Here is a 12,267-nt window from a genome sequence, read left to right as displayed (position 1 = left end):
TATCCAAAGTCGAAAGTGATGACAAACAAGGCATTCGACAAGCCTGTTTGACAAACCCACGCAAACCTGTTAGAATGGTGTTTGCACCATCCATGGATAATGGAAAGCAGAGGAATACTGGCCCCTTCGCAGTTTGGTTTCCGCAAGGGTCTCATTACAGTAGACAGCCTCAGTATACTCACTACAGACATTCGAATTGCCTTTGGTAAGGGTGAATACCTTGTGGGTGTCTTTCTCGATGTAGCTTCTGCATATGATAATGTACTTCTTCCGTTGCTCAGGCAAAAGCTGCACCAGCTGAGTGTACCGCCGAGGATATCACATTTCATATGTAACCTGCTTGCTGGCAGGTCAGTTGTGGTAAAACACCAGTCATCCACTCTCCCCCCCAGACTAGTCTGGAAAGGTCTTCCCCAAGGCTCTGTTCTCAGTCCTCTGCTATACAGCAGATTTTCTTACTTGTGAAATGTCATTCCTTCTACACTTCACTTTTTTTGTCAAATACTCATGTAAAAATACATTTTGACAAACAAAAAAAGTGGCGACGGTGACAAGAGCTTAAATGCATTTAGCTATCTCGCTCTAACAGTAAGTGTCACAATAGGGCTACTTCTTACAGTCCTTATTCTGAGGCCGACATGCTTGCGACCAGCGACAAATAGGAAACATAAACTCAAGAGTCTATGTTGTTTGTGGTCTCTGGCCGCTGGCGTCTATCAAAATAGCTTGCGTTCTTGCGTTTTGCGTTTTCCCTCCTTCTTGTTCGCTTGGCATTTGTAAAACTGGAAAGTGTTTCGCATTAAAGTTAAAAATCATCTTCCATTATTGTTTACTATCCGAAATTCAGAATGCGTAAGATATCTAAAAACCGTGCAGATGATGATGTGGTTTCATCCACGAATGGATCCGGATCCGTAGCAAATGAAGAACGCCAAGAAGCCGAGCAAATTGAAGAGCAGAACGACCAGGAATCTGATGAAAAGAGCGCGAATGAAGAGGATAATGACACTGACGATTATGTAGAACCGCGTAAAAAGAGTAAAACCAAAAGTAAAAGCAAGGCGTCAAAGAAAAGAAAATCCGATAGAAGCAGTAACAAAAAGGACGAGGATGAAGACGAAGAAGAGGAAGCCGAATATGAGGTTTCTGTTACCAACTTATTAATGTTCGCCTACACATTGTGGTTACTGATTTAGCAGTTCGCTACCCTATAGCCTAACCCTATTCAAATGCTCTTATAATCTAATTTTTAATTAAACAACATTTTTCGACGTTTCCAGGATTTTTATGAAAAATAAATAGTGCGGGGGAGGGCAAAAAGAATCATCAATTGAGTTGGTACAGTAGCTACCGGTAACTTTAGAAAGGTGTCTAACATTGTGAGTTGATGATTCAATGGAATTATTGGTATTAAAATTATAAACAAACTCAATCACCTGCCGTAAATTGTTTAATAACATCTAAGATCACCTACTTACTCAATAAAATATATATTTACGTAAATGTAAATCATATCTTAAAACCATTTATAAAGCACTAGTATAGCAATCTCTAGGTACTTATTATATTTTGGGAATTATTTACCAGTTTTATATTGCTTCCTTTTTACTCTGCTTGTGTAAAATAGAGAAGCAGGAACTGGTTCATTGACTCATTCACATGACACAACTGAACCACATACCTGGTATCGTAAACATGATACCATGTTTAAGATGAAATTTTTCGATTTGACATTAGCTAATGTCAAAACGTGTTGTTTAATTATAAATTGGACTATAGAAGCGGTTTTGCGCCACCTGCTAACTTCACTCACACCTTGGTTATTATGTGTAAACTCTGTTATGTTGTCGCATTGATGGAAGGTAGGCTACATTAACAGATATTCCAATCTGTTTTGTTAATGTTTCTCACAGATTCAAGTTTATATCAAGATTTTTATCCAAAAAAGTTTGGTTAAAACCACTAAAATATCTCTGTATAAGTTTATTTTAATATTTTTCTATCTTTTCATAATTTTCCTTAAGTTTATATCTTGTCTCTCATCAACACCATCGTCTGTATAGACATCTGTCAATAACAAGATAACAGGCAGTATAGTATGTATGCAGGGTGTCGTCGTCGTGCATTTGGCATCTTGACCTGTTGCAGACTACAGTTATAATATGCTACAGGTTGCCAAACTTTTTGAATGCTCCAAAGTGACAATAGGGTTAACCATGTATCTGGGAAGAGCAGGTTTATGTCTTGATATCAATCAAAGCATACACCTACTCTTGCATATTCATTGGGAGGCAAGGTTTATTGTGCCAGTGCAAACAAGAATTTCAGAAGTTCTATCTTAAAATTAAGATTAAATTCTGAACTAGAGTGTAATTTTAAGGATACATAAAGCCATTTAAAAAAATGATAAAATTTCAGGTGGAAAAAATTATTGATTCAAAGAGAATTAAAGGGAAGCTGCATTATTTGATTCGCTGGAAGGGATACTCTGCTAGCAACGACACTTGGGAACCTCATAATACTTTGTCCTGTCCCGAGCTAATCAGCAAATTCAATGAGGAAGTAAGGAAAATGTTTATATTCTGTAACTCAGCTTGGATTGATAATTTGCAGAAATGTGTTTCTATACAAAGAAGTGCAGTGGGCAAAATGATTGCTGTGCAGCCACTGCCCAAACTGGTTTACTTTGATGGATAATAATTAAAAATATAAGTTACTAGCTTATGCTTGGGACTTCGTCCGCGTGGACTACACAAATTTGAATTTTCAAAAATCCTTTATTAGCAGATGTCTACATCATAATAGCTATCTGCACGCTGTATTTCAGCCTGATCCGTCCAGTAGTTTGAACTGTGAGTTGATAGATCAGTCAGTCAGTCAGCTTTTCTTTTTATACGAGGTGTAACCAGAATGCTAGCAAAAACTGTGTGTATATATAGATTAAGAACACAATTAAATTCTCCATCTTACTTATTAAAGTTATAGATATTGAAATATCATAGTCCTCTCTGAGGACCAAATGCCAGTATCTATTTTGCCCATTATCCTTTCCTATTTTAATTTTAAACTTGTTGAGTTACTAAGTTCTGTTGTTTTGTTCAATACAGAAGGAAAATTCAAAAGATAATTCACCTAAAAAAGCTTCCAAGAGGAAAGGCAGCAAGAAAGCAATTAGGACTCCTACTAAGAAACCTAAAACTGAGTGGGATGATAAGAATGTTGATGAAAATGCAGAGTATGAGGTTAGTTATGTTATATGCATTGCCTTTGTATAGGCGAAGAAGAAGCACTGGCTCAACATGTCAAAACCAACAATAGGGATGCAGCCTACTATACCTTATCCGCAGAAAGGATCAGTATAGCGCTCTCTCTGTCACTCAATCACATACAAATGATAGAGACAAAAATCAATAGACTTTTGAATGTTTTTTTGTTAGTGAGTTTGAAATAGATGCCATTCTTTAAATTTCAGGTGGATCGTATTCTTGAAGTTCACCACAAAAAGAATGGTGAACGTTCGTTCCTCATCCACTGGAAAGGATGGTCTAACAAATTTGATTCTTGGGAACCAGAGAGCAACTTGAACTGTCCAGAACTGATTAAAAGATTCATGGATAAGGTAACCATAAATTAAATTTTCTTAGTTTAACTGAATAACATAGCATTTTGTCTTCAAAACATAATCTTGACATTAATCTACACGTCTTGATAATAAATAATATTAATTTATTTGTAGAAATATTTTCCAGCTTATTATGATTATTAGATGAAGCCAGTGTGGATAAGGTCTTCTAATCTGTACAATACCAATAACACTTTAAGCATTAACTTTTGTGATTATCTCTGATCAACTTGGACAAAGAGCCAAGAAAGTAGGAGTAAGATAACTTCCGTCAGCTACAGCTGCAGTATAACAATGCTCTTATTAAAGTTTTAAATATTTTATTTATTTAAATCTCATAATGTGTATGGTTTGCAGGTTGATGCTGCACGCTCCACTGATTCACGAAACCTAAGGGTGGCTCCTGAAACTACTAACCGTTTCACTTTGCAAGACCCGTCATCCGGCCGTCGCCTCAGCAAGCGCAGGGGGCAACGCCAGCGGTAAGCAACTCTTAGCGAGGCCGCACACCGGAGCCACACGCACGCATCATCTACGAAGCCATAATGTCTACACCACCTTTTTTAGTTCGAAATAAAATGTATCCTGTACACATACACAGGTCATACAGTTGTGGTGTAGCTTTCAGAAAGTCAATTCAATTCAATTCAATTCCCAATTATTGTTTCAGAAAGTCAAGTAGATTTTCTTAATGTGGCAATTAACAGGGAAAAAAGATATTGGGTTCACCCTTTTACTGAAGATAGCATAATTTCTTTGTTTCAAAAAATTCATTGATGTTACCTTATCTTAGCCCAGGTAACTTTGTAATCCGCTTGTTACCATTTTATTTATTAATTTTTTATTTAAAGTTTTTTTCACATTTTTTACATAAAATTGCTGACTCCAGCTGAAACCACATATGTATGGTTTATTCGCTGGAAGTCATATATGAAATCCTAAATGGATACTATACTATATTTAATATTAAGTACTTACTAAATATTTAAAATACTCTGATATATTACCAGTATGTGTAGTGTGCATACTGTTCCAATCTACTATTTAATAGGATCGCTTTTAGAGCTCTGCTTGGTTTTCGTCTTATTTGAGCAAGTGTATTATCGTAAAATTGATCATTTTTCAACCTCTGCAATAAACTCAGTGCACAATTAATAGTAGATTATTCAAGATGAGGGTAATGTAATGTCTAACGTCACGGGCGCCGGGATAAATCCCAAGCGTAATGATGGATTTTAGAGTAACTCCCGAGCGTAGCGAGCGTGTTGCATCTAGAATCCTGAGAGAAGCGCGGGGTTTAGTGGCCGGGCGCCCAAAATTAAGACTGTATTACTCCCAATTTCAATACTCTACTTTTCACACCTCGCAAGACAATAAAATCAAAATCTTTGTATGCTTAAATAGGTACCTACCTATCTGTCTTCAGAAGTTTCTGGGAGTAAATTGTATATATTACACTTTGAGCATTAATAGTTTCCGGAGTTAAATTACTGCTGCTATCTTATCACTCGTCATTTTTATTTCAAATTAAATAATTAATTAATTTCAATAAGTAAAAAGTAACACCACATTACAATGTTTTGGACATATTTTTGGAGCGAGTTTCTCACTCATCATAGCCTCATAGATTATTGAATCTATGAGGTCATGGTGAGTGAGAGGGATGCCATCATACGTCGAAGCAAGACAGCAGTAGCAGCTTGAACTAAAAACTACTTGTAAGGAACAGAATTTGCTTCGGGTGCAGGATGTTCTAAATTCAAATAATATTACATCCCTGAAGATGTAATGGATTTCAGTACAACATTATATCTCTTATTAAGGTGTAATGGATTTCGGTACAACATTACAACCCGGCTAAGTCATAGGAATGTTATGACGTACTTTACCCTTAGCTAACAGGTCTGTAATAAGGCATTCTAGAGCGAATGGTGTGAAAATATTATTATTATCATCTTTCATTTTTTTTACAAACCACATGTCTCACGCGCCACTAAAAACGATCGTGTTCGATCTTGAATACATGTAGCGCGGTAGCCTCCTTGCCACAAAGTGCACCCGCTACAAACGTGTCGTTGGTGTATAGTTAGATATACGGAGGCGTTAATTGTGACGCTTTTCAAATGTGACGCCACAATGGGTGCAATACAAATGTATGTCTGGTGTGCGGCCTGCCTTATAATTTTTGTCAAAAAATGATTTTGTTGCTTATTTGGCTTAGTCAGTTCGAATCACATTCAGCGCGACAGGACGGCCCGCCTGCTCCACAGTTAAGTTGTACATGAAACTGTTGTCAACTAACTATACGAGCAGCGGCGCGGCCGCTCGTACAGTTTCAATGTGTTTAGTTGTATCGGCGCATTTAAAGCGGGCGGGCCGCTCTGTCGGTGCAGGTCGGTCTCTGGAAGCAGCTGCCGGCCGCGCCGCTCCATGTAATTCAAGCCTAAGGTCTTATTTTAAGAATTTTCCTTGAAAGCTTTATTTTTTGTTTCAGCGTAAGATACGACAATGCCGAATAATAACATTCTTTGAGTAAATCTTGCAATTTGGTGCAGAGTAATGCATGCGTTGTTTTTATTTGTGTGTTTGAACTATGAATGTTAATAATTAAAAGTTTCAATGCTAGATGTTTTCTTGAGAATTCAAAATCAAACTAAGATCTGCATAATTTAAAGTAGATAACTGATATATTAACATCTATGTAGTTGCAAATAAATAAATATAAACATTTATGAAACAGAATTAAGGTATTTGCAATGATTTTCGTCAGGTGCGAGCGTATCTTGAATTTAAAAAATTCCTTACTGTTTGGATATAAATAGATAATAAAATTAGCAAATAAAAATAATATAGTGTATTCTCACTCATTCGTAACTCTGATTTCTAATAAAAGTTGTTGTGGTTGGCTTGTTTGCCCAGGACCCTTTGCTTTTTAATTTATATTTTTTTGTTAAGATTCCAAGCGCGCCCATTAGAGCTATGTAATATGTTCATTACTAGATCGCACATCGGCCAGAGAGTGTCACAACGCAGAAAAATAGGAATTTGAGTTATACCACGAGATAGGCAATTTCAAACTTTATCGGCTAAAAATGATCATAATTATAGTGCAATTCTTCGCCGAGAGGTAGCATTCAAGACCCTTTTTTACTGAGCCACTTTTCTACCTCGCAACGTAAATAGTGTCGCCTCAAAGTTAATACCATACAGTAGAATGGGTAGAATACAGAACAAACGTACATCGTGGGCGCTAGTACTGTCATAACTAGTGTAACAACTCTGTTACGGTAAGTAATTTTCATACATTTGCTTTGATTTTGTCCAAAATACTATTATATATCATGTGAAAGTTATTCTCGCTAAATATTTTAAATAATATAGAGAACAAAATTAGCAAGATTATGTCACATCAAGAGAAATAACACTTCTTGCTTTATTTCAAGTACCTACCTAAATATTTGATCATTTTGTCTAAAAAAAGCGACACATTGGGGCCGATTCTCTAGTACACAATCTCTAAACTAAATTAAATTAACAGGTCTATGTCTAGTGCTTTCCTTTTCCGCAAGCAACATTATGAAAGGGATAGCAATAGATTTAGACGTGATATTTTAGTTTAGTTTAGAGATTGTGTACAAAGGAATTAGCCACATTAGATGATTTTAAAATTAAATAATAAAAATAAAATGGAAAAAACATCTTTAGTATTTTATTTCTATTAAAATAGAATAGAGCATTAATTTTAATCTTAGTATAAAAAAGAAAAAGTGATTTCCCAAAAACTTCATTTTATGTTTTTTTTAATAATTTTATGGAAATTACTAAATAATTTTAAATACATATCAAAAATTGCGTACCCGGCAGGAATCGAACCTGCTTCTTCTGGGTTCGCGCCCGATGCCTTGACCACTCGGCCACGGTTTCGCTTACTGCCAGTGAATGACGTTTGTGATAAGTAGGTACGTATGTTCACACAGTACTGAAGCGACTGTTTAATGCCATCTAAAAGAGACACTTTGCAGTTATCGAAACTACTTTCAAAGGCTCATATTACAATGCAGCTCTTTGAAAGAGAAATTACATTATTTGCTTTTTACTATATTTTTATGATAGTGTTTTTACCTACACTTCAAGGAAATTACTAATTAATTTTAAATCCATATCAAAAATTGCGTAACCGGCAGGAATCGAACCTGCATCTTCTGGGTCGGGCGCGAACCCAGAAGATGCAGGTTCGATTCATGCTCGAAAATTTTAAAAAAATAGTAAAAAGCCAATAATGTCCTTTCTCGTTCAAAGAGCTGCATTGTAATATGGGCCTTTGAAAGTAGTTTCGATAACTGCAAAGTGTCCCTACTAGATGGCATTAAACAGTCGCTTCAGTACTGAGTGAGTACGCAATTATTGATATGTATTTAAATTATTTAGTTCATTTTATGTGTTGTGACACTCCTTGCTGATATGCAAGATGTAAACCGCGACTTCGTCGACGTGGATTTGTGTTTTAAAAATTCTGTGGAGACTTTTTGAATCTTTGGGATAAAAGTAGCCTATGTAGTCGGGATGCAAGCTATCTCGTCAAAGCAATTCAACGGATGAGCTGTGAAAAGGAAACACACACACTTTCGCATTTATAATAATATGAATGCATTTGAATTTTAAAATTGTTTTGATCAATCATAAGTTGGTGGTAACTGGATTAAATGGTTATGATAATTAATAATATTTAGTTGTATTGTAAAGCGCAACGCACTCTTGCAGAGTGGATGGCAGCTGAGGCTCAGCGTTTTAAAAACAATTCGCATTATAATGTGTTCAAAGTTCAAACTACGATTTGGAATGACTTTCCAGCATATTGTGACGTTTTCATCATCTGCATTGGCATCAAAGTTGAAGTTTGAACAGATTATAATTTTTTTCCTTGATATGCGACAGTGACGATCGAGCAACGTGTTTTGTTTTCCTTATACCAATTTCAATTTTATATGCATCAAACAAATAAATTAAAGACTTGGCTCCACTCTACTCTGTGGGTATGTTGTCGGCCTTAAGAAGTGATAAGTTAGGATCCGTTTGCTGAATCTTTAATAAGTATGATTGCGGTTACTGTGCATTGACGTATTAATATGCAACCAAACCAAAAATATCTATTTACTGAAAGTACATACACAAGTACCTATTGAAAAAAAAAACGAAATTTTGACACCTGCAAGGAAATTACACGGTACCTACAATAATAATGTATCTCAGTTTTTGATGATTTTAAGTTACGATTTAAGTAAAAAAATTACGATTTTCAAGTGTTATCTCCGTTTCTTAACAACTTTGCGTTGCAGATTTGAGACTGAAAAAAATATTTAGTGTCAAGAAATATTTATTTATTCTAGAGTTGCAAGTTATAACCTTTTTTTAGAACAATTTGGCATAGTATAGGTAGACCAGAATCTCATGAGATGAACACCCCATGTACACAGTACTCTGTGGTGAATATTAATAATTTACCACAGTGCACTATGTACACAGGATACTCACAGAGTACAGCGGTGTTAACTCCGGAATCCCACTTCAATATCTTTCATGATATTCTAGTCCACCTATACCTCTAGAGTTTTTTTTTTGTTATTTCTATTAACGTTAACTTTAGGATTTTGTCTGTATTATAGTGCTATTTTATACATCCCCCACGTAGTGTTATTCCATCGTAACCAAGTTTACTAGGTTGCATCAAGTAGTCTTAGCCGAAATTGCTACATAATTTTTAAAACAAAACTAATGCGCTACATTTGTCCTTTAAAGTTAAATAACAAAAATGAGTAAGGTATTATGTAATATGTTGTTCCTTGCCGGTATCGATTTTATAAGTACAGACTTACTTTTTATTTAAAATTTTGTTTGGTTAGTGCATAAAATTTATTGTAATTTAATAATAGTTTGCTGCTAATGCACATTTTAGAAATAGACAAAAATAAATAAGACATATACAATTGGCCCCGATTCTCTAGTCTCTCTCTAAACTAAATTTAGAGTATCTGCATCCTTTTCTTTTTACTAATGTTAAAAAAGGAACGGAACATGACTTTCACATTTAAAGACTCTAAATTTTAGTGCACAATAGAAATTTAAACAATAGGTTCGCGACTGCGCGCTAAAATCACAGGTTTTACCATCTAAAAATTAAATTTAGAACTGTCAAACTGTGTCAGTCCTTCTCATATTACATTAGTAAGATGAGCATGCGAATACTCTAAAATTAGGTTGTGCTCAGAATCAGTGCCAATATGCATACATAAATACATATTTATCTTCATTATTTTTCATTCTAGCAAATTAGGGTGTGCTGTTGAAATGTGCTATGTAAAAAATAAGCAAATTATTATCTATTGCACTATTGATAAAGACGATAAAAATTAAGTTATTAAACTTACAAAATGATTAAGTGATCATTACCTACCATAGATATTACCTACACATAATATTAAAAAAATTAATTAGGGGTTCTAATAAAAACAACATGCATTTTAGCCTTGTTATATTCCTAGGAGTACCTTCAGTTTTCAGAGAAGACAGTAAGACATTGTTAGTTAACATACCTAATATAATTTTTGTGTCACCTATGTGTACATTATTTTTTAATGATTCTAAAATGTTTTAGTACAATAGGGTCTTGGACTGTAGTAATAAAATGAAGTGATTTTTTGTATAGTGGTAGTTTATGGCCCTAGAATTCATTATTAAAGAGAATAATTTTAAAAAAGGTTAAATAAACGTCACGCTTTACGGAAGGTGAATAATGACGTCATGTAAGCGACTAAAAAAATCCTATTTTTGACATAAAAATGAGAGTAATTTCTGTGGGAAAATATTTTTCATGTTAAAAAATTTAAAAATATTTGTCGTTTACGCCTTGTGACGTTAATAATTATTAATTATGTTAAAAATAATGAAAATTCTATTTTTTTAAAATTATTCTCTTTAATAATGAATTCTAGCCCCATAAACTACCGCTATACAAAGAATCACATCATTTTATTACTACAGTCCAAGACCCTATTATTTAAAGTAAGTGCATGCACAGTGCACACGTACGTAGAGGCATTGTTTTGTAAAAGGCGTGCTCTGTATGTTGACTAAAAAATCAAAGACTTTATCAGTGTAGTAAACCAAAAATTGGTTTTATAAAATTTTGTCTAATATATATAAATGTCGCTCTGTTGTTTTCATTTTATTATTGCACTTGCACATATTGGGGCCGATTCTCTAGTACACAATCTCTAAACTAAACTAAATTAACAGGTCTAAATCTAGTGCTTTCCTTTTCCGCAAGCAACATTACGAAAGGGATAGCAATAGATTTAGACGTGATATTTTAGTTTAGTTTAGAGATTGTGTACAAAGGAATTAGCCACATTGGGGCCGATTCTCTTGTACACAATCTCTAAACTAAACTAAAATGACACGTCTAAATCTATTGCTATCCCTGTCGTAATGATGCTTGCGGAAAGGGGTAGCACTAGATTTAGACCTGTTAATTTAGTTTAGTTTAGAGATTGTGTACAAGAGAATTAGCCCCATTATCTACATTATAGATAAAGTTTTATTTTTCCTATATTATAGATTAGTTTTATTATAGTGTATGGGTACGAATAAATAGTTTATGTAAATTGAGCGTTTTATTTTTAGGTTCCATATACCTACCACTACTTATCACATTATTTTACTGCAATCTTCGCAAATAATTTCATAATAGATCTTTATGAAACGATAGCACAATAGATGGTAGACATGACAGTTATGGTTCATAACCTGTGGATTCTAAAACAGATTTTTATTTATTTTTATGAATCATAGTTTTTGATTTATCGTGCAAAATGTCGAAAAATACGACTACTACGGAACGTGAGTCTAACTCGCACTTGACCGGTTTTTTATCATAAAACGAATCTGAAAGAAATTATCGTCAAAAAACTGTTTTGGGCGCCATTTTTCCAAGATGGCGGTGCAAGCGGCAAAGATACGAGGTGACAAAATGAAAATTCGGAAAGAATGCGTCGAAATCTGTAAAACGACCAAATTTCAAAACTTCCGGGAAACTTTCGCAAAACTACCAAATGACGACTATTAGAAGATTTTTCTTTTAAATAAGTACACGCCGAAAACAGAAAATCATTTTAATGGTTTTTAGGGTTCCGTACCTCAAAAGGAACCCTCATAGGATCCCTTTGTTGTATGTCTGTCTGTCAAGAAACCTAGGGTACTTCCTGTTCTCCTAGAATCATGAAATTTGGCAGGTAGGTAGGTCTACGTGTGCGAATTTTTCCCCATACGTATAGCACACGTATGGGGAAACATCTGAAAATCGTGAATTTGTGGTTAGGTACATTAGAAAAAACAATTAAAATGTGTTCATGAACAAATAAATAGTATTTTCAGCTTTCAAAGTCAGATTAATATATTATGTACCTACCAAGTAAGGTATCATATTAATATGAAAGGGCTTTACTTTTAGATTCTAAAACAGATTTTTATGCTTAATAGTTTTCGATTTATCGTGCAAAATGTCGAAAAATACGACTATTGTATAGAACACTCGGTGCGCGAGTCTGATTCGCACTTGACCGGTTTTTTTCTTAATGGTGCCAATATGA

The 12,267-nt window shown here is 34.5% G+C and overlaps 1 protein-coding gene across 1 annotated transcript; it reads left to right on the top strand.

Moving 5' to 3' along the window:
• Positions 1 to 704: 704 nt before the first annotated feature.
• Positions 705 to 10,288, top strand: LOC117988481 (chromobox protein homolog 1-like). Its single transcript, XM_034975634.2, has 6 exons — positions 705 to 1,142; positions 2,419 to 2,562; positions 3,108 to 3,242; positions 3,473 to 3,619; positions 3,980 to 4,104; positions 6,117 to 10,288. Exons 1-6 carry the CDS (start codon positions 849 to 851, stop codon positions 6,139 to 6,141), a joined length of 870 nt encoding a protein of 289 aa, XP_034831525.1. The 5' UTR covers positions 705 to 848; the 3' UTR covers positions 6,142 to 10,288.
• The last annotated feature ends 1,979 nt before the right edge of the window (positions 10,289 to 12,267 follow it).

Source organism: Maniola hyperantus, chromosome 14 (genome assembly GCF_902806685.2).
Source record: "Maniola hyperantus chromosome 14, iAphHyp1.2, whole genome shotgun sequence".
Classification (NCBI taxonomy): domain Eukaryota; kingdom Metazoa; phylum Arthropoda; class Insecta; order Lepidoptera; family Nymphalidae; genus Maniola; species Maniola hyperantus.
This window is presented reverse-complemented; position numbering and strand designations above follow the sequence as displayed.

Coding starts and splice junctions, on each gene's coding strand:
- LOC117988481 (XM_034975634.2), top strand. CDS start 849: ATGCGTAAGATATCTAAAAACCGTGCAGATGATGATGTGGTTTCATCC. Junction 1,143..2,418: donor AAGAGGAAGCCGAATATGAG/GTTTCTGTTACC, acceptor ATAAAATTTCAG/GTGGAAAAAATTATTGATTC. Junction 3,243..3,472: donor ATGAAAATGCAGAGTATGAG/GTTAGTTATGTT, acceptor TTTAAATTTCAG/GTGGATCGTATTCTTGAAGT.